At 33.1% G+C, this 22,403-nt stretch overlaps 4 protein-coding genes across 5 annotated transcripts; all 4 read left to right on the forward strand.

The window, feature by feature from the left end:
* The first annotated feature begins 241 nt into the window (after positions 1 to 241).
* On the forward strand, positions 242 to 1,557 carry LOC112492232 (probable leucine-rich repeat receptor-like protein kinase At1g35710). Its single transcript, XM_025075341.2, has 3 exons — positions 242 to 676; positions 749 to 988; positions 1,258 to 1,557. The coding sequence occupies exons 1-3, from the start codon at positions 242 to 244 to the stop codon at positions 1,555 to 1,557; spliced, it is 975 nt and encodes a 324-aa protein (XP_024931109.2).
* An 11,704-nt stretch (positions 1,558 to 13,261) lies between these two features.
* Positions 13,262 to 15,322, forward strand: LOC112492233 (MDIS1-interacting receptor like kinase 2-like). The gene has a single exon (XM_025075342.3). The coding sequence runs from the start codon at positions 13,262 to 13,264 to the stop codon at positions 15,320 to 15,322; it is 2,061 nt and encodes a 686-aa protein (XP_024931110.3).
* LOC107422725 (MDIS1-interacting receptor like kinase 2-like) lies at positions 15,306 to 16,969 on the forward strand. Of its 2 annotated transcripts, XM_016032226.4 has the most exons (3): positions 15,306 to 15,731; positions 15,997 to 16,382; positions 16,743 to 16,969. In XM_016032226.4, the coding sequence occupies exons 1-2, from the start codon at positions 15,323 to 15,325 to the stop codon at positions 16,377 to 16,379; spliced, it is 792 nt and encodes a 263-aa protein (XP_015887712.2). In that variant the 5' UTR covers positions 15,306 to 15,322; the 3' UTR covers positions 16,380 to 16,382; positions 16,743 to 16,969. The 2 variants fall into 2 exon arrangements, with proteins under 2 accessions (XP_015887712.2, XP_060671530.1); XM_060815547.1 differs by having other exon boundaries at positions 15,323 to 15,731; positions 15,997 to 16,969.
* Positions 16,970 to 17,912: 943 nt separating this feature from the next.
* Positions 17,913 to 21,376, forward strand: LOC107422726 (MDIS1-interacting receptor like kinase 2-like). Its single transcript, XM_016032227.4, has 2 exons — positions 17,913 to 20,615; positions 20,710 to 21,376. The coding sequence occupies exons 1-2, from the start codon at positions 17,993 to 17,995 to the stop codon at positions 21,084 to 21,086; spliced, it is 3,000 nt and encodes a 999-aa protein (XP_015887713.2). The 5' UTR covers positions 17,913 to 17,992; the 3' UTR covers positions 21,087 to 21,376.
* The last annotated feature ends 1,027 nt before the right edge of the window (positions 21,377 to 22,403 follow it).

Consider the following 22,403-nt stretch of genomic DNA (forward strand, 5'->3'; position numbering starts at 1 on the left):
AACATTACTTTTGAAAGTAGTAATCTGAAAGGTACGCTTACTCACTCTTGACTTCTATAACAACTCCCTCTATGGAAGTATCCCATCTCACATTGGCAACCTTTCTACACTCACCTACCTTGCCCTCGATTCCAATCATCTCTCCGGAGACATTCCATCTAAGATATGCCTTTTAACAAATTTACGTTCCCTTCGGTTGGAAAGGAATTATTTGCATGGCTTTATACCACCTCAAATAGGCATGTTGGTGTCTGTTGAGTTATTTCATGCTCATAGTAACAATCTCTTAGGTTCAACTCCTATGTCCATTGGAAACTTGAGCAAGTTAACTGATTTGGAACTTAGTACAAACAAAATAGTTGGGTCCATCCCCATTGAGATTGGGCAGCTTAAATCACTCACTACCCTTTATTTTAATGGTAACCGACTCACTGGTTCAATTCCTGTGTCCATTGGAAACTTGAGCAAGTTAACTGATTTGCAACTTAGTGTAAATAAAATAGTTGGGTCCATCCCCAATGAGATTGGACGGCTTAAATCACTTACTATCCTTTATTTGAATGATAACCAGCTCACTGGCCCAATTCCTGTGTCCATTGGAAACTCGAGTAAGTTAACTGATTTGGAACTTGGTGGAAACAAAATAGATGGGTCCATCTCCAATGAGATTGGACAGGTTAAATCACTTGCTATCCTTTATGTGTGGAATAACCATCTAATTGGCTCCATACCTGTGTCCATCGGATAGCTTAAATCTCTTGAAGAGATTTACTTGTCTGGGAACCATATTAGTGGCTCAATTCTTGCATCCATTGGAAACCTTACATCCCTCGCCATCTTCAGTTTGTTCGCTAACAACATTACAGGATCCCTTCCTCCTGAAATGAATAACCTTGCAAATCTGGAATACATTTTTTTAAGCAATAACTTCTTGTATGGCTCTCTTCCAGAAAATATTTGCCTGGGTGGAAGACTTAAAAGGGTTGCGGTAGGATACAATCATTTTACAGATTCCATTCCAAAAAGCATGAGAAATTACAGCTCCTTAGTCCGGTTTCACTTGGAGTGAATAAATTTACAAGAAGTATGTCAGAAGACTTTGGAATATACCCAAACCTGGTCTATATGGACTTAGACAACAATAAGTTTTTTGGAAACTTACTAGAAATTGGGGACACTGTCAAAAACTAACTTTGCTGAACATCTCTAGCAATAAAGTTTTTGGCATGCTACCTCTTGAACTTGGGAAAGCTGCAGAAACTTTATCTGTCCTCCAATCTTCTTGTAGGAAAAATTCTAGAGGAATTGGGCCAATTGAGATTGCTTTACGTTCTTAAACTCAATAATATTACACTTTCTGGAAATGTTCCTACACAAACCGGGATGTTTTTTGACCTTCAACAGGTTGACCTTGCAGACAACAAATTGAGTGGACTATTTCCCAAACATTTGAAGCTGTGTACAAACCTACAATGGTTGAACTTGAGAAACAATAGATTCAATGGGGTTGTTCCTTTTCAGATTGGAATTTTCAGTCTCTTCGAAATGTTGATCTAGTCAGAATATTCTTATAGGAGAGTTGCCTCCAGAACTTGCAAAATTGTTTCTTGTTAGAAACACTCAACCTATCCCGTAACAATTTCATTGGGTCAATACCAACTTCATTTCAAAAGCTGATAAGTTTGACATCCGTTGATGTATCCCATAATCAATTAGAAGGTCATCTTCCCCACGTCAAAGCCTTCATTGAGGCCCCAGTTGAAGTTCTACAAGATAATGAAGGTTTGTGCGGCAACAACACAAGCTTGAAGTCTTGCCACATTCCTAAAGAGAAAAATAGAAATCAAGCTGTAATTCTAATCATAGAGTCCATCTCTAGCACTCTATTTTTATTCTTTGTCATTGTTGGGATACTTTTTATTCACCAAAAAGGAGTGTGGAACATGAATGAAATAAAAGAAACACAAATTGAACCTTTGTTCTTCTTCGCAGCGTAGAACCACAATGGGAAAATGGTCCACGAAGAAATAGTTCAAGCAATGGAGAACTTTGATTCTAAATATTGCATTGGTGTTGGAGGGAATGGAAGTGTTTATGTAATATACGGGTAATATATATATATATATATATTAAAAAAAAAGGTTTTACAACTATTTATTTTAAGAGGAAAAAAAAATAGAGTTTTTATTCTAATATGTTTGGTTATAAGTATATTTCAATTTTATTAGGAAATTGAAAAAACAAAAAAAAAAAGGGTTTTTACTCTATTTTTGGTTTTATTAAAAGGAAGAAAAAAAATGTTTTACTTTTACGTTGTTTTCAACTTTGTACCGTTGGGGTATCAGGTAATTTTTTTTCTTCTTCTTCTAGCCCTAAAATCTATTCGGGTTAATATTAAAGGCTTCCGTTCTTAATTTGGGATTTTGGTAATCATTTAAGATTGCTAGGGATCCAACATTTTTGGAGATTTTGGAATTTCTGAACAAATTTTGGAGCATAGGAAGGAAGATCCTAAATCTTTCAAGTGATCAAGGTTGGTTTTCTGATATTTTTTTTATGTTACATGATATTATTTGAGATGTTTTGGGATTATAGAAGTATTGATTAAGGTTGAATTGAAGAGTTGTTATTGAAACCCTAATCTGAAATTTATTTGGGATCTATACAAAGTGACTGTTCGAATTTATTTAAAATATTTATGGATGACAATATACATGTTTATGAATTAGTAGAAATTTATTTGGGGCGATTTGGGTCTGTTTTCAATTTATTACAAAATTTTGAATTTATGCATTCTGTTTGGTTTTTCTGTACAATTTCAGTATGCTTTATAAGTAAAAATTTTAAAATAGATCCAAAAGAAATTATTTTTATGTGAAAATTTGTATACTTTATCCTATATATGTATAATATTACTATAAAAAAGTTTAGCTTCAAATTTGTTATATTTTGGCCGTGGTGATTTTCTGAGTTACCTACATCCATCTGTCTGAATTTATTTTCTGGTCCATTTAGTAAAGAATGAAATTCGATTTAAAATAGTTTTCAATCTCTATTTGACCTAATAATTTTTATATAGAATTATTACTATATAGTTAAACTCTGTAAAATATTACTGCTTTTGGAAAGGTATTTATTTTTAATGAATTTTTGTATAGATGGGTTTCCCTATGAAGTGCTGATTTACAGTTTCTGTCAATTAGTTACTAAATTTAATTTGACCATCTTTTCGACTTTTTTTGGCTTTTAAAATTTTATAGAAGTATATAATTGTGTCTAGGTTTAATCTGTAAATTTTCAAATAAATACGAGACTTCCTGAAAGAGAAATAAATTGAACATTGAATGAAGGTTTCTGAAAATCTAACACTTTTAGTATTTTCTTTGTTAACTTTTCAATGAGTTTTGAATGGTTTTAATTATTATTTTATGAAATTGTTTTAATCACAGTTACTAATACATGTGTAAAGTATCCTCATAACTTTTCAGACTTAGGTGATATCGTTTGATTAAGGAATTAATTTCTTGTTGAGAGACTGTTTATGGATTAATAGGTTTTTTATTCGGCTATTGGTGATTTGAACTTGTTTTAAGCTTATGATTTTAAGTTTTGGGGCTTAGGCTATGATGATGTTATGGTATTAACTCTTATTCATTTAGTTTGAATTTAAGAGCTTGATTATGAGATTTATGCGTATTATATTTGTGGTATATGATAGTCCTGTTTTATACTTATGAGAGAATGTTGGTTCATTCATAGGTTGTTTATCTTTTCTGGACTTTGCTGATCAAGGTAAGTTACTGGACTTTTTAAAACTAAAACCATAGCAAATATATACTTATGTTATTGATTTATTATATTTTTCTACAAGCTTATGTTTTATGAAATATATATGTATTGTACAAAGAAATTATTGGATTATTGATATATGTGTTTTTGCTCTGGTTGTTGGTATTTAGTAGGCATTTATGGATATGTTATGATATATTTTTCAGGTATTGAGATGAATCATGTAAAGGTATTTCGTAGTGATTTATGGTTCTTTTTATTCAGGTTTAGACGTATTGTTTCATATAGGGGGACCTACTGATGATCACGGTAGGGGTATGGCTCATATCTTCGAGTGTGAGTGTTTGTTTTTAAAATTTATGTTTCCCCACTTGTTACACGGCTCACACATGAGTTGATTTAGATTTCGGATTACCGACAGGTAATATTATGCTATCGAAAGTCCTACTAAGTACTTAACACTTAGAGTTTATTTGAAAACTATGTTTATGTTGTTAAAGATTATTTTTGGATATTTATTTCTTATGATTTTAAGTATTTTCTTATTTTGCATTTATGAAAAATCCAGTAGCTTGCTAAGTTTTATACTCATTAATTATTGTTATGGTTTTAGATTCACCGTAGTTTCAAGATAGCTAGATTTGGCATATGATAATGGTGTTTAGTTATTTTTATTTTTATTATTGTTAGCTTGGAAGACTTTTTGGGTATTGGAGTTTATTTTTATTCGTTTTCTTTGGAGATATTTTTAGATATTATCTATTAATGATGTTTGGAGACTTTTTATGCTCCGCATTATAAGTTGTATTAATGTTTTAAGTATGACTTTTGTCCCATTTTGAGTATATAGACTTGGGGTGTGACACTTTATAAAACACCACTATCAACTGGGAAGTTGTTGCCGTGAAAAAATTCCATGAAAATGATGGAACAGTGCATCAAGAAGCTTTCAAACGTGAGACAAGTATTTTCACAGAAATGCGCCATCAAAATATCATCAAGCTTTTTGGATCTTCTTAACATACAAGAGACATATCAAGTAAGAATGCTTTGTTGGATGGTGAGTATGAAGCTCACATCTCTGACTTTGGTTCTGCTACAACTTTGGACACAAAGTCATCAAATTGGACTCCATTCGCAGGAACCTTTGGCTATTCAGTCCCAAGTAAGTGTTCCCTCAAAGTGACTCCTTTATGTTAAATCCATAACATATCTATTGGTTCTGTTTAGTTACCAAGAAAGCTCTGTTCTGCTCATTTATCCAGGAAGAAAAAAAAAAAAAAAATCATTTGAGCAATAGAAATGGTACTTTTAATTTTGGCAAAACAAGAACTGAGAAGTTCCTAGCAGAATCATAAGAAACTTACCTAGCAAAAGGATTCAAGACCAAATCATATTCATCGTACGCATTTTTTATGTACTCTGTTTTTCCAAATAGCTTCAGAGATAGATTTCTAGACCATCACCATTACCGGCATTTGATGTCCTACTTAAAGATGTACACGATCAACATCTTTCATCTCCAAGAAGGCAAATAGCGGATCCAGTGGTCTCCATTGCAGAAACAGCATTTCCATGCCTACAACAAAGCCCACAATCTCGGCCAACTATGAAGCAAGTATCTCAGAAGCTGTCAACTCCTTTACCATCATTGTCAGAGCCTTTTCATATGATTACAATAAAGCAGCTGTTTGATTCTCCAACATGGACATCCTAAACTGCTTCAATTTCTCGTTGTTTGATGTCATCTCTGTGTTTGTGTGTGCATTTTCTTTTGCTCTATCATTCTTCGTTTGTCTCGGATTGTTTTTCTTTTCTTGTGTAATAAGATAGCCAGAGCTTGGATATACCAGGACTTGGTTATTGCATGTACTTAATATGAAGAATGCGTTTTGTTGCATCTAGCTTGTAGTGTCTCTAATGGAGAAAAAACATGGTCTGGCATTTGTGATGGAACTAAAAAGAAAATTCCATTCATGTTATGTTTACTAGGACCATTTCCATATAAGAACACACTCTTAAACATCAATTATAATCCCAGGCCCCGCAAAAATAGATAAAATTTTCACCAGGCCTTGCAATTATATATAATCCTAAAATAATAAAATGCATTGCAGCAAAATCTCCACCTGGCCTTTCTATAATGCTACATTAATGATTTTGGATTTCTTGGTTTTCCTGAGAACCAAGGTCTTTTAAAAAGAGCTTAAGACCATAAACAGCTATTAAATATCTCTCAAATAATAGTTGGAATCGAAATACTCAACCAATTAAACAATTTGACTTTATAATAACCAAAAAGAATGACAGTTCAGAAACTAATAGACCACCTGAATGTTGATGTTGAATAAGATTAACTTCACAGAGCTACAAATATATAGCAAATTCATCTAAAATAAGTGTAATAATTTCCCAAAAAAATAAAAATGACAAAATATTTTTAAGTCAAAATATATATCAACACATGAATTACAGTATATTAGTTGTCTCCTTCCAGCCCCAGACTTAAAAGACACAGTTCAGAGAGGAGCTGATGGAATTCTTGTTTAAACAGTTGATTCCATTTTGAAGTAGAACTACAAAACTAGATAAATATAAACTATTAATTTTATGGTGAAAGAAAGGTAAACAATCTGCTTCTTAATTTTATTTTATTTATTTATTTATTTATTTTTTGTAAGGAAGCTCACCTTTGCTCAAACTGAAAATGGCTATCAGAATTCTCTCCAGAGTACTATATAAGATGGTGGATAAATAAATCAAAACAGATATCTCTGTTTCGAGTATTAATTTACAAGTTTCCTCCCTACCCCCAAAAAAAAAAAAAAAAAAAGTATTAATTTAAAAGTAATTATAAGGAAGTTTACATTATCTATTGTTATGCTTGTGGACATATATGCATAGAAATAACAAATTGCTTTACAGCAGATCATTCACAAAAATTTCTATAAAAATGTCCTATTTGTCTTATATAACCACATATTTGTATCATAGGAATTAATTTTTTAACCCATTTTTCATAGTTTAAATTGTAATTAGAATAACTTCACTTAATTTGTATTATGTGAAACTTCCATTTCTAGATGTATGTCGGCCATTTATTGCAATATATTGTGTCAAATATAAATAAGTCGATCGGAGCTATTTCAGTAAAACAAGTGAAAATAAGAAAATTAGTGCAAGGATTTCTTTATTTATTTTAATTTTACTTTTTTTTTTTTTTGGTTCCCCTCTCCTTTTTATACTTCCTAATGAAAATATGTAAATCAATACTGGGCCTATGCGGCCCATCGGTTAAAAATAAAAATGACCAAACAGATTTAAAAGAGTGCATCTTTTTGCACAGAATTTCTACTCACACTGCATAGGAATGTAAAATTACTGAAAAACCTTTTTTTTATATTTTTTTCCTTTTTGAAAAATTTAACCGATTTTTCTTTCCTCTTTTATTTGTTTTTTTTTTTAATTATAAATTAAGTTCTTATCTTCATCAAAATACTTTCTCTTCGGCATTAGTTTTTAACCAGTGCATGCAACAATTTTTATTTCAATCTTAAAACTAATTAATAATTTTCTCACAATGAACATTTGTTAGTTCAAAACATAAAGGAACAATATATTCTCAATTCAATTAAGAAATTAAGATAAAGATTTCTGTTGCTTCCAGTTATTAATTAAAATGTTGAACCAAAAAAAAAAAATTAATACTTAACAAGAAAATTGAAAAATTTATATAATAATATTACCGAAATTGTTGAATTATCCTTCTCCCCTTGTTTCGATTTGTAATTTTTTGTATTATACTAACAGTGCGTTCTGCAAGATACAACACTTTTTCCATATATATATATATATATATATAGAAATTCTATGGTGAGGACGGTCCGCATGACGACCGTAGTATTAGTGACTGTTTTTCATAGTATTAACGATGGTTTTTTAGAAAATCGTCACCAATACTATAAAAAACTGTCACTAATACTGTGGTCCGCATGAGTACCGTCCGCACCATAGACGGACTGTATATATATATACACAAATTTTTTAATTATATATACTTTTTTAATCTGCAATATATGAAACTATAGATATGATAGTAATAGGCTTGAGAGACGAAGTCTCCTGCTAATGGTAATGGATCAGGATGTTTAAGTGTTGCGACTTGCTTTGGAAAATTTGGATCATGAAAGTGCCACACTTCAACTGAGCCATTGAATGACACTAATGGATAGTGTTTATAATGCTACAATGCATACAGGCGATTATCGTGGTGTACAACATCATTAAGTTGCTATCGAACGGAAGTCCATGTATTACTATTACTACAATATTATTATTATTATTATTGTCTCCATGCATGTGCATTTAGAAAGTAAGTCTTCCAAGAAGTATGCACATAATTACAATTGAAAAGCTTTTGACACACGAGACCGCGGTGCCAAAAGCTTAAGGCAGTTTCTTAGAAATTGTAATTCACTGGTCCAAAATCATACTAATGACAATGTGCTCAAAAACTCGAAACACATAACAAGTAATTTAAATTTACAATAGTCACCCAAAAAAAAAAAAAAAACAAAAAAAAAACAAAAAAACAAAAAAACAAAACAAAAGGAAAAGATATGCAATAAATCTCTCCCAACCATTACCAGCAATTAATTAAGTAGAAACCTTACTTCTTCTTTTTTTTTTTTTTATTGTTTGTAATTTCTATCTTTGAAGAAGTATCAATCAAAAACAAAATAATAGCCGATTTAATTTTTAAGTCCTAAGCACACATGTACACATATGACATCAATGTATGGCATGTGATCGATATAGGACATAACAAGTGGCGAGAACGTTGTATGCCTACATTGTATATTTATTGGTTATTGAGTTTACAATAGTACATGGTAATTCATGATTATAGTACTCTCCACAAGGTATAACAGTAGTACCTCATGACTTTTTATAGCTGCAATGTGGGATTGGTCAATAAACCAACTCCAAGCTTCCATATATTTATATCGACAAAGAATATATATTTTATGTTGATCCTTAATTATGAATGGGATAAATACCTATCTTTTCAAAATTTTAATGATCTTACCAACGGAAGAAATAAATAAATAAATAAATCTTAACGATCTCGAAGTGCTCCATCTGATATAACAAGGTTGAAACATTTGCCAAAAAAATAAAATTAATTTTGGAAAAATAAAATATATATATAATCCCATTTGTATAGCAAATAATATTATTATATTTCTTGCATTGAATCAGTGAGAACGAGTAGAAACATTTAACACTGCCTTTTTTTCTTTTTTTTTTCCCCCCCTAAAATTTGTGGCTTGGGCAATGATTTTACTTATATTTTAAACCATTAAGCCTGGTCAAAAACTAAGGTGGAAAATTTATAATTTATTGTTTTAATTTCTATCTTTTTCCTCCAAGAAAGGATATGTAAGCCAATGCACCCTTCAACAATATCAAAATGAATTTTTTTTTTCTTTTTCTGATATTCATAATCATGATGTCAATCATTATAATCATTCTATTATTTCTTCCTTTGTTGTTCCTCTGATGCTGCAATTCAATATATATTGTGAGAAATTAATCCTTAATGACCATGATCTGTTATGTGTTTCCTACAGCTACAAGTTATGGAAGATGAGAAAAAGCACTGAAGCTTCAGTTTGAAGAGCTAGAACGTTGCCGTTTTAGGTGACAAGTCATTTTAACGAACCTGGTTGAAGTGGTGTCTTTTATCAAAGTTGGTATATTAAAAAAAGCTTTGCTGCATCCAAAGAAAACGGTGCGTTTTAAGAGGAAAGAGGACTACACCAGATTAAATAGGAATGGTCTTCTTCAAGCATAGAAAAGAAAAAAACAGAGAGCTGATTGTCTTCTCCATGATTTTAGAGTGAGAAAGTTTCAGATCAACTTTTAGAGAGAGAAATTTCAAAGTTTTTCATATGGGTCTTCTACACCTTGTGTCTCTATGTGAGATAGAGTGGTTTCTTTGTGAAACACATGAGTGAGGGTGTAATTGGGGCTTGGGGATTGGTTTTTGGTTTTCTTGTGTGAGACCACCACTGTTGATTTGAATTAAGCTTGTAAATACATACTCTTTATATAGTGCAGAAGCTTCACACCGGAGCACAAGGACTTAGGTCAATTTCGACCGAACCTCGATAATTTCTTTGTTAGTTTGTGGATTTAGGTTCTTGGATATTGTTCTTAAATTCGTAAAATATATAGTACTAGAGAAGCAGAGGCCCGTCTCAAATGGAAGCATGGCCTTCACAATTCAACTTTTCATTCTCTTCTTCCTTCAAGGAAGCTATATATATATATATATATATATAATTCAAATTCTTCAAGGAGACACAATAAGAGCAGCCCCTGCAAATGGATTGGCATCACCTGTAATGAAGTAGGAAGCATTATCGATATAAGCCTTGGGATGGTAATCTTAGAGGTACTCCCCAAAACCTGAGCTTCTTTTATTTTCCTAACTTACTTTCCCTTGTTTCTATTTAACAACTCGCTTTATGGTAGTATAACTTTCCACATCAGAATTTTGAATTTCCACTTCACCTTAAGTAATGAAGTGAAGGAACTGGTGTTGGGATGGAGAAAGCTGAGTGAATGTTGTGAAAGGTTTAGCCAATTAATGTCATTTCCTATTTGCGCCATGTATGTTGTCCTGCCATAGTTTATAGACACATGTCAATTAAGAATGTTCTGTTGGATTATGGATATGAAGCTTACAATTCTGATTTGGTTCTGCTACAACTTTAGATCCAGAGTCGTCTAATTGGACTCCATTTGCAGGATCCTTTTGATACTCAGCTGCAGGCAAGTCTTCCATCAAGCTCTTGTTTTGTTTATTTCCTTGTTAAAAAAAAAAAAAAAAAAAAATCATTTGAACAATAGAAATGCTTTTTAATTTGAACAGAGAATATATAGTTAATTTATACTGTTAACAGAGAAAAACTAGACTAGTTTGCAATTATCAAAACTTATCTCATTACTTAAGCTAATAGTATATTAACTTAAATGGCATTTTGTTTGATTAGGGCTTGCTTACACAATGGAAGTAAATGATCATGTTAAAGCTTCAGAGTTGTAATACTGGAACTGATCATGTGAAAGCTTCCAGGAGATCTCATCTTGTCTCTTTCTGCATCGTCATCATCAACAACAACACCAGCTGTTCCTGTTCAAGTATTTATTTGATCAAAACCTCTCACCACCAAAGAATCATGTAGCAGAGAATGGTGTCTCAATTGTGAACCTAGCATTCACATGTCTGCAACCAAGTCCACACAATCTCGGCCAACTATAAAGAAAGTATCTGATAAGCTATCAACTTCATTACCATTTTTATCCGAACCTCTTCATATGATTACATTGAAGCAGCTCTTTGATCCCCCAACTTTGATACCCCGAACGGTTGCAATCCTGCATGCCTTGTTTCACATTGTGTGCTTTGTATGAATTTTCTTTCACTATGTCATTGCGTTTAACTTTCTTCCTTTTTCATTTTGCTTTTACCCAATATGTTACATTCCAGACCCTTTTTCTTATGAATTTTTAATTATGTTTCATGTTCTTATGATTGTTAATTGTGAATGTGATATTGTTTATCCACCTACAACTTGATTAGTCATATGGTCAACGTTTTTCCTTTTTTTTTTTTTTTGGTTGGTTGGCTTAATTAGATAGCCAGCTCATGGATCAAAGAACAGAAATGGCAGCAGCAGCAGCATTGAGGTATTGAACTTACTTGTTTGGGCCTTAAAACAAAAAAAAAAAAAAAAAAAAAAAAAAAAGAAAGAAGGAAATACAGGCTTTTCCGCATATTGTTTGAATTTATTTAGCAGAATAAAAAAGGCATTAATTATAATTAACAATGACTTCTTCCTCTTACTTGACCAGTTAATTAGTTTGAATGATAATCATTTTCCATTTTAATCAGCAGATACATACCACTTTCAGTATCATCTGTGATTCTTTTTAGGCTCAAAGTTACAGTCACCAAATTAATTAAGGAAATTGAAAATATATCTTACCAGGACAAAGTGAGGCCAAATAATAATTTATTTTTTCAATTCATCCCATGTTAACTAAATCCAACAGAAATGCAATTTTTTATAAACTAAAAGCAGAGGGCTTGTCATCAAGTTAATGATTGCATAAAATCCTCACTGAATTTTATGCAATTTTCTTTTTGAAAAAATAGAGGTTCTACTTGAAAAATAAAATATAAAGTGTTTCCAATTGAAAGATTGAATACAGAGAATATAGTTTGCTGAACGTAATGATGTTATTGAATATATTTGAGGCCTTTTATAAAGATGTTTTTGACTCTGTGATAAGATTGGAATTTTACAAATTGAAATTTAAAGTTTGATAACTATTCAATTGTATTCTCTGTTTTCATAAGCTAGGGAATATTTGCACTCCGATTTCTCTCTGTTTTCATAAGCGATGTATGCTAAATCTGAAGACAAAATTCACTTCTAATGTTAACAGCAAAAGCATGATCTGGTCAAAATTAACAAAGACCAATAAGAGATCAAAAAGTCAAAACATATACAACAAGCAATTCAGATTTGAAATACTGGATAATTAATCTTATTTCATACGTCCCCCATCCATCACAACCACTAATTGCATTAAACATCACTTAAGTGGGTCCTCTGCATGCCATAGATAATGATTCCACCGAACTTTACTCAAAAAATGATTGCAGAACTTTTGTCTTTAATCTGAGCCCACATATATTGAATATTAGAAAGTATTTTTGTAACCAATGTGCTACTTAATTACATTTATGTCTTACATTTACATTTCGTATTGGCATGGTTTAGTATATAGTTTACTTACTTTAAAATGCTTGTTAGTGTTAGCTAATAGTATAATATTGTACAATATCTTAATTAACCAACTTCAAGCTTCTAGATAATTTCTCTATGCATTTTACTCTGGCCAATGAGGAGAGTCGATGTTTATTATTAACATTATGCTTGGGATACCTAGCTTTTCAAATTATTAAAAATCTCCAAGGGCTCCATGTCATAAACAAGGCTGAAAATTTGATAACAGTCATGCATTATTGAACATCCAATAAGAAATGAGAAGAAAAGCTTTTGCTTTTCATAAAGTTTGCAGCAGCATGGGCAGTCCCTTTATGGTAGGGGACAAAATTAAGTGACAAACTTTATGATTTACTAATTTTTTATTTTCTTTTTCCTACACTCAATATAGGATATATATTTAAGCCAATGCACCCTTGACAGTCTTCAAAGAAGGTTAATTTTCTTTTGATCTTCATGATGGCCAACATTATAATCATTCTATTATTATTGCTTCCTTTATGTTCTTCTTGTACTGCAGCAACTCAAAATAGTAGTAGAGAAGCAGAGGCCCTTCTCAAATGGAAGCATAGCCTTCACAATTCAACTTCACATTCTCTTCTTCCTTCATGGAAGCTGTACTTAACTCTTCAAGGAGAGACAACATCGGCAGCCCCTCCAAATGGATTGGAATCACTTGTAATGGAGTAGGAAACGTTGTTCGTATAAGCCTTCCACATAGTAATCTTCGAGGTACGCTTGAAAACTTGAGCTTCACATCTTTTCCAAACTTACTTACCCTTGTTTTATCTAACAACTCCATTTATGGAAGTATCCCTTTCCACATCTGTAACCATTCGAAACTGACCAATCTTTGCTTGGATATAAATAATCTCTCCGGGATGATTCCATCCCAAATAGGCCTTTTAACAAGTTTGCAACACTTTGACTTGAGTTCCAATGATTTAAGTGGATCTATACCATATGAAATAGGCATGTTGAGGTCTCTTAAGGTGTTCAGAGCTTCTAACAATAGTCTTTTAGGTTCAATCCCTGCATCCATTGGAAACCTAACCATCTTAACCATTCTAGACCTTGATCGTAACAAAATTTCCAGATCAATACTGGAAGAAGTTGGACATATTTTATCATTGAATAAATTACACTTTTATGGGAACCAGCTCACCGGCTCAATTCCTGCATCCATTGGGACCATTAAAGTGTTAAAGGAGTTGGACCTATTTAACAACCAGCTTTCTGGACTTGTTCCCACCACGATCAGAAACTTGACTAATCTCAATGTCCTGGACGTAGGAGTTAATCAACTATCTGGCCGTATACCTCCAGGAATTGGAAAACTCAGATCCCTCACATGGTTAAGCTTTTTCAATAACAGCATGAATGGATCCATTCCATTAGAAATGGACAATCTTACAAATTTGGAGTATTACCAACTGCAAGCCAATTCATTTTCTGGATATATACCAGATAATGTTTGTCATGGTGGGAAACTTTTAGAGTTTTATGCAGATGATAATAACTTCATAGGTCCAGTTCCAAAAACCTTGAGAAATTGCACTAGCTTGATCATAATTCATCATGAAGCAAATCAGCTTACAGGAAATATATCAGAAATTTTTGGAACATGCCCAAATTTGTATTATATGGATTTGAGTAGAAATAAGTTTTTTGGTGAGCTTTCTGAAAGGTGGGGAAAATGCAGTAATCTTTCTTTGTTGAATATCTCTAAAAATGAAATTTCAGGTAGGCTACCTCTTGAACTCGGGAAAGCTACTGAGTTGCGTATACTTGACCTATCCTTCAATCATCTTGCAGGGAATATTCCAAAAGAACTTGGCCAAATGAAATTGTTATTCGACCTCAGATTGAATAACAATAGTCTTTCAAACAAAGTTCCATCAGAGATTGGAATGTTGTCAGAACTTAGAAATCTTGATCTTTCAAAAAATAATCTGACTGGACCAATTCCTAAAGATTTAGATAGGTGCTCCAAGTTAACAGAGTCGAACCTGAGAGATAACAAATTTGTTGGGGCTATTCCATTCCAAATTGGTAACTTACACTTTCTTCAATATCTAGATGTAAGTCACAATTTTCTTGGAGGAGAGTTGCCTTCAAAGCTTGGAAATCTACAGAGTTTAGAGACATTACAACTCTCTCACAACAGTCTGTCTGGCTCTATTCCATACTCTTACAATGATGTGTTGAGTTTGATATTTGTTGATATATCATACAATCAGTTGGAAGGTCCACTTCCAAAAACCAAAGCTTTTACCATGGCAGTATTGGGAAACAATAAAGGTTTGTGTGGCAATAATATTGATCTTAAACCTTGCCCAACAAAGAGAAGAAAAGATAGCAATGCAACTTTAGTTTTGATCATCCTCTCTATTGTATGCTTTATAATTTCATTGCTTATCATTGTTGGAATAATTTTCATCTACCGAATGAAAGAGGATGCCGTGGATGAGCCAAGAGCAGCACCAATTGAAACTTACTTTGCAACATGGAACTATGATGGGAAAAATGTACATGAAGAAATACTTAAAGCCACACAGAACTTTGACTCCAAATATTGCATTGGAGTTGGGGGATATGGGTGTGTCTACAAGGCACAATTACCAACAGGTGAAGTTGTTGCTATAAAGAAATTCCACAAAAGCGATTGAATGTTGGACGGTGAAGAAGCTTTTACAACTGAGATCAATATATTACCAAATGCACGTCATCGAAATATCATCAAGCTTCATGGGTATTGTTCACATGCAAGATACTCATTTTTGGTGTATGAATTCATGGAAAAGGGAAGTTTAGCAGACAACTTGAGAGATGAAGTTAAAGCATTGGAGTTGGGATGGAGAAAGCGAGTGACCATTGTGAAAGGTTTGGCAAATGCCATATTCTATATGCACTATGAATGTTGTCCTGCTATAATTCACAGAGACATATCGAGTAAGAATGTCCTGTTGGATGATGAGTATGAAGCTCACATTTCTGACTTTGGTTCTGCTACAAATTTAGATCCAGACTCATCAAATTGGACTTCATTTGCAGGGACTTTTGGCTACTCAGCCCCTGGTAAGTAATCCATCAAAGTTACTCTTTTGTTAACAATCTTTTTGTTCATTTTAGTAATCAGGAAAGCTCATGTTTTACTTACTTTCATTAGAAAAATCATTTAGAAATAGCTTTTTTTATGTTCAACAAGAGAAGACCAAGTATAATTATCTCATTACTGGAAGATATATGCATTTATGTGTGTATATATATATATATGTGTGTGTGTGTGTGTGTGTGTATATAAATGCATATATTAATTCAAAATGCATTTTTCTCTGATTAGAGCTTGCTTACACGATGGAAGTAAATGAAAAGTGTGACGTGTACAGCTTCGGAGTTATAACATTGGAACTAATCATGGGAAAACATCCAGGAGATCTCATCTTGTCTCATTCTGCATCATCATCATCACTGTCACCAGCTGCTCATCAAATTCTGCTTAAGGATTTATTGGATCAACGACTTGCACCACCAAAGCGTCGAGTAGCAGAGGAAGTTGTCTCCATTGCAAAGCTAGCATTCTCTTGTCTGCAACCAAGTCCACAATCTCGGCCAACTATGAAGGAAGTATCTGATAAGCTATCAACTTCGTTACCATCTTTATCAGAAACTCCTCATACAATTACATTGAAGCAGCTGTTTGATCCCCCAACTTCGACACCCTAAACGGTTTGATTTATAACAATGTCTAATGTGATTTTGTTTTTCTACCTACCACTTCATTTGTCATACAGCTGTTTTCATTATATGAAACTTCAATTTAACGAAAAAATATAATTCAGAGGACCAAAAGACAAACACGAAAAATAAAAAATCTGTTAGTTAGTAGCTTCTACTATTCAATTACCAAAAACAAACTTCCTGTGGATGTACCTTTTTATCTGCATTGTCTTTTTTTGCTGATTTACCATCAAATATACAATATGGTCCAAGGCTAAAGTTGTAGAAGAAGGTTACATGCACCATGAATGCTTATATGCTATGATTCATAGAGATATATCAACCAACAATATCTTGCTTGGTGAACAGTATGAAGCTCATGTCTCTGACTCTGGAGTCTGGAAGGGCTAGTATTTTAGAGCCTAGTTCTCCAAATAGGTCTTCTTCGGCTGGAAGCTTTGATTATGCAAGCCATGTTAAAAGAGTCAAAACAGGACAAAAACAGAGTATCCACTTGCCCTAGCAGTTTGATGGTCATACATCCAGACAATATTGTATACTTTAATTTATTAATTTGAGTATTTTATTGGATTTTATGAATGTTTAAAAAAATGGAGAAGAATTTGAGAGCCTGATTCTTCATATTGGTCTTCTTTCGCCAAAAGCTTTGGTTATGAAAGCCATGTTAAAAGAGTCAAAACAGGAAAAAACAGAGCATTCACATGGCCTAGCAGTTTGATGGTCATAAGTCCAGACAATTTGTATATTTTAATTTATCAGTTTGAGTATTTATAATGGATTTTATGAATGTATTGAAAAAAATGAAGAACCACTACTAAATATATCATTATTAGTTTGAGTATTTATAATGGACTTTAAGAATGTATTAAAAAAATGAAGAACCCTACTAAACATATCCTGATATATAGTTCATCTAAAAAGGAAAATTTTATGTATAGGGTTATCGCCAGTCACATATAATCATTCAACCAAACTTGACTCGAAAATATTAAGCTGCTCTGCCTTTTAGATCTTAGCCCATGTATATACAATATTATTAGAATGTAACATAATATAAGAACCATTATGGTCTTTCCTCACGGCCCAACATAAAATGCATGCATATAATTATCATAAAGAATTATCTAGAAGCTTAATGTTGATTAATTAAATTTGCACTGTGTCAATGGTACAATATTGACCAATTATCACGTACTGTAACTCTAACAACCATACAAAAATTTGCAAAATAAACATAAAACATATATTGTTCAAATTCTTAAGAATCTCAAAGTGCTTCATGTGATCAACGAGGTGGGAAACTTTTAAGAAAGTAATAATTTAATTTTGGAAATAAATTAAAAAAGGAAAAGAAAAGAAAAAGCGGCGTTCTTTAAATTTAACAAATAATATTATCATCTTTTTTGTATTGAAGATTCAACGAGAACGAGTAGAAAACCTTCTACTTTTACTTTTCATAAAGTTAGCAGCCTGGGAGTCAAAATTAAGGGACAAAATTTATAGTTAACTCTCCAACAATATAGGATATGTATTTAAGACAATGAAGCCTTAACAATCTCCAAAGAAGTTTGTCGTTTCTATTTTCTATCTTCATAATTATGATGGCCATCCTTATAATCATTCTATTATTGCTTCCGTGTTGCTCCTCTAGTACTGCAGCAATTCATTATGGTACTAGAGAAGCAGAGGCCCTTCTCAAATGGAAGCAGAGCCTTCAGAATTCAACTTCTCATTCTCTTCTTCCTTCATGGAAGCTTTATAATTCAAACTCTTCAAGGAGAGACATTAATGGCAGTCCTTGCAAATGGATTGGCATCGCTTGTAATGAAGCAGGAAATGTCACTCATATAAGCCTCCCAAATAGTAATCTTCAAGGTACGCTTGAAAACTTGAACTTCTCTTACTTTCCCAACTTAGACACCCTTGTTCTGTATAACAACTTGCTTTATGGAAGTATCCCTTCCCACATGGGTAACCTTTCCAAACTCACCTATCTTAACTTGGGTAAAAATCTTCTCTCTGGAAATATTCCATCCCAAATTGGCCTTTTAACAAGCTTACAATACCTTTATTTGAATTCCAATGATTTAAATGGGTCTATACCTCAAGAAATAGGTATGTTGGTGTCTCTCGAGGAGTTTTCTGCGTACAACAATAGTCTCTTAGGTTCAATTCCTGCATCCATTGGAAACCTGAGCAAGTTAATCTTTTTTAGCCTTGGCAAAAATAAACTTTCTGGATTCATCCCTGAAGAAGTAGGGCATATTTTACCATTAGGTATTCTAGATTTGAACGAAAACAATCTCACAGGCTCAAACCCTACATCTATTGGGAACCTCAAAAACTTAACCAGTCTATCCCTATATGGAAACCAACTTTCTGGCTCTATCCCTTTTGCATTAGGAAACTTGACGAAGCTGGAGGAATTGGAGCTAGGAAATAATACATTTTCTGGCCCTATTCCTCCAGAAGTTGGAAAACTTAGATCCCTTGTATATCTAAGCTTTTTCAAGAACAATTTCTATGGATCAATTCCATTAGAACTGGACAATCTTACAAATTTGGAGTACTACCAATTGGATGAAAATTCTATGTCTGGATACCTATCAGAAAATGTTTGCCTTGGTGGGAAACTTCTAGAGTTCTATGCAAATGACAATAACTTCACAGGTCCAGTTCCAAAAAGCTTAAGAAATTGCACTAGCTTGGTCAGACTGGAGCTAGAAGTAAATCAGCTTACAGGAAATATATCAGAAGTGTTTGGAATGTACCCAAACTTGTATTATATGGATTTGAGTAGCAACAAGTTTTTTGGTGAGGTTTCTGCGAAATGGGGGAAATGCAGTAATCTTTCTCTGCTGAATATCTCCAGAAATGAAATTTCTGGCAGGCTAGCTTTTGAACTCGGGAAAGCTACTGAATTGCGCGTACTTGACCTCTCATTCAATCATCTTGTAGGGATGATTCCAAAAGAACTTGGGCAACTGAAATTGTTGTTCAAACTCAAATTGAACAACAATAGTCTTTCAAGCAAAGTTCCTGCAGAGATTGGAATGTTATCTGAACTTAGATATCTTGATCTTTCAGCAAACAATCTGAGTGGACCAGTTCCTAAAGATTTAGAAAAATGTTCCAAGCTAACAGACTTGAACTTGAGAAACAACAAATTTGGCAAGTCTGTTCCATTGCAGATTGGAAACTTAGGCTCTCTTCAAAATCTTGATATAAGTTACAATTTGCTTGGAGGAAAATTGCCTTTAGAGCTTGGTAATCTACACAATTTAGAAACATTAGAACTCTCTCACAACAATTTTTCGGGATCCATTCCATCCTCATTTGAAGAGATGTTGAGCTTGATATTTGTAGATATGTCATACAATCATTTGGAAGGTCCACTTCCAAAAATCAAAGCCTTTTCCACGGCAGAATTGGGAAACAATAAAGGTTTATGTGGCAACAATACTGGCCTGAAACCGTGCCCTATAAAGGGAAAGAAAGATAGCACTGGAACTGTAGTCTTAATTATAATCACTATCTTGGGCATTCTGTTTTTATTGTTTGTCATTGTTGGCATACTTTTAATCTTCCGAAAGAGAGAGATGGCCAAGGATGAGCCAAGAGAAGAAGAACCAACTCAAACTTACTTTGCAACATGGAACCATGATGGGAAAAAAGTGCATGAAGAAATAGTTAAAGCCACAGAGAACTTTAACTCCAAATATTGCATTGGAATTGGAGGATATGGGAGTGTCTACAAGGCACAATTGTCAACTAGCCAAGTTATTGCTGTGAAGAAATTCCACGACAAATGTGGAATGGATGGTGGAGAAGCTTTTACAAGCGAGATCAGAGCATTGACAAGAGTACGCCATCGAAATATCATTAAGCTTCACGGGTTCTGTTTGCATGCAAGATACTCATTTTTGGTGTATGAATTCATGGAAAAGGGAAGCTTAGCAGACATATTAAGAAATGAAGAGAAGGCATTGGAGTTGGGATGGAGAAAGAGAGTGAATGTTGTGAAAGGTTTAGCCAATGCATTAAGTTACATGCACCATGAATGCTCATACGCTATGATTCATAGAGATATATCAACCAACAATGTCTTGCTTGATGAAGAATATGAAGCCCACATCTCAGACTTCGGAATGGCTAGAATTTTAGAGCCTGGTTCATCAGATTTGTCTTCCTTTGCTGGAACATTTGGATATGCCGCCCCTGGTAAGCATCCTAGCTTTATTTAGTAATTTCTAATGTTGTTTCGTCAAACGAAAAACATTTTGCTGAAGAGTATATAAAATTCCTTGATTTGCAGAGCTTGCTTACACAATGCAAGCAAACCAAAAAAGTGATGTGTACAGCTTCGGAGTTGTAACATTGGAAGTGATCACGGGAAAGCATCCTGGAAATCTCATTTCTACCATCTTGACACCGTCATTACCAGAAAATTTCCATCAAATTTTTCTCAAAGACATAATGGACCAGCGTCTCCCACCTCCGACGCAGCAGGTAGCAGAAGAAATTGTCTCCATTGCGAAGCTAGCATTCACATGTCTGCATCCAATTCCACAGTCCCGGCCACATATGAAGCAAGTTTCTCGAAAGCTATCTACTTCATTACCATGCTTGTTGAAGCCATTCCATAATATAACATTAGCTCAACTTTTAGATTCCACAAATGTAATATTTTAGTATCCTTGTATACAAAATGTACTATCCTGTGAGAGCCTGCATTTTGGTCCTCTTCGAGCATTTTCTTTTCCTCTTTCTATCATGTAATGTTCCCATATTTTGTTGATTTGTTCCTTTGGAATCCACAAGTTTAACAAAACTGGTTTCTAGTTATCCAAACAAGTCACAAGCCACGTTAAAAGAGTAAAAACAGGACAAAAATAGAGCATTGACTTGGCAATTACATACTTCCAGGTTGATGGTCATACATCCAAACAATATTGTATATTCTAATTTTTTTATTTTGGACTTTATAGATGTATTAAAAAATGGAAATAAGAAAAGAAGAAGAAAGCTTACTGTTACTAAATAAGTCCTAATCTATAGTCCATGTAACAAACAAAATCTTATCATTGTATAAAGCCAATAACACACTTCAAGTTGCTTCTCTCTAGTAGATTATAGTATTTAACTGCCTTGTAATTATCTGTAACAAGCTGTTGTTGTAGATATATATTGCTAACTCTTTATGATATAACAGCACTCATTTCTCAAACTGTTTACTCTGTTCTGCTTATAAATCTATAGTGACAAAGCTCTTAGTAAATGTAAAATCTGTTTTGACCAAAACAAAAAATGTAAAATTTGTCTCACTAAAAGTCCCTATTTTTTTAATCAGATGTATATTGCACTAAAATTTTTTTGCGAATAAAGTTTTACCGTACACTTTCTGTAACTGAGCTATAGTGACGGACCAGCTACAAAGATACAAAGTTTTTTTTTAGTCATGATAATTGTCACTTGTCAGCTGCTCTTACGACTAGCTTAAGTAATCATGTATATGTAGACCTTATTTTTATTTTTAGATTAATTAGTGATTGTTTTGTATGGTTTAGATCTTTTGTTTATTTTTTTGTGGAAAAAATAGCGTGCTTAATTTCTTTCTCCTCAAAAGAAGAAAAGGACATGTCTTGGTCTAAAATTAGCCATATATATTTTATTTTGGTATGTGTCGTATCACAATGAGAAAAAGAAATATCTTACGTTAAAATTAGTTCTATTATCATTAGAAGCTGAAAGTCACGCAAAATGAAATATCAAGGAAAACACATAAATTCATTTTCACATCGACCCCATGTCCAAGTACATGGCCCAAATACTTTTAATTATGGTCAGTAAGCAACTATATATCTTTGACATCAGTTTTGTGTGTATAAAAGCTTGATTTGATTTGTGGAAGAGGTTGGGGAAAAGATAGCTCATTAGAGAGCTCTTACAAAGCAGAAAGCAAACTCAAAAGGGCAACAACGAAGAAAAACCCAATAAAATTTTATTTTA

The sequence above is a fragment of the Ziziphus jujuba genome, chromosome 3, assembly GCF_031755915.1.
Source record: "Ziziphus jujuba cultivar Dongzao chromosome 3, ASM3175591v1".
NCBI classification, from domain to species: Eukaryota; Viridiplantae; Streptophyta; class Magnoliopsida; order Rosales; family Rhamnaceae; genus Ziziphus; species Ziziphus jujuba.

Coding starts and splice junctions, on each gene's coding strand:
- LOC112492232 (XM_025075341.2), top strand. CDS start 242: ATGTTGGTGTCTGTTGAGTTATTTCATGCTCATAGTAACAATCTCTTA. Junction 677..748: donor TCTCCAATGAGATTGGACAG/GTTAAATCACTT, acceptor TCCATCGGATAG/CTTAAATCTCTTGAAGAGAT. Junction 989..1,257: donor GAAGACTTAAAAGGGTTGCG/GTAGGATACAAT, acceptor GGAAAGCTGCAG/AAACTTTATCTGTCCTCCAA.
- LOC112492233 (XM_025075342.3), top strand. CDS start 13,262: ATGGAAGCTGTACTTAACTCTTCAAGGAGAGACAACATCGGCAGCCCC.
- LOC107422725 (XM_016032226.4), top strand. CDS start 15,323: ATGTTGGACGGTGAAGAAGCTTTTACAACTGAGATCAATATATTACCA. Junction 15,732..15,996: donor TTTTGGCTACTCAGCCCCTG/GTAAGTAATCCA, acceptor TTCTCTGATTAG/AGCTTGCTTACACGATGGAA.
- LOC107422726 (XM_016032227.4), top strand. CDS start 17,993: ATGATGGCCATCCTTATAATCATTCTATTATTGCTTCCGTGTTGCTCC. Junction 20,616..20,709: donor ATTTGGATATGCCGCCCCTG/GTAAGCATCCTA, acceptor CTTGATTTGCAG/AGCTTGCTTACACAATGCAA.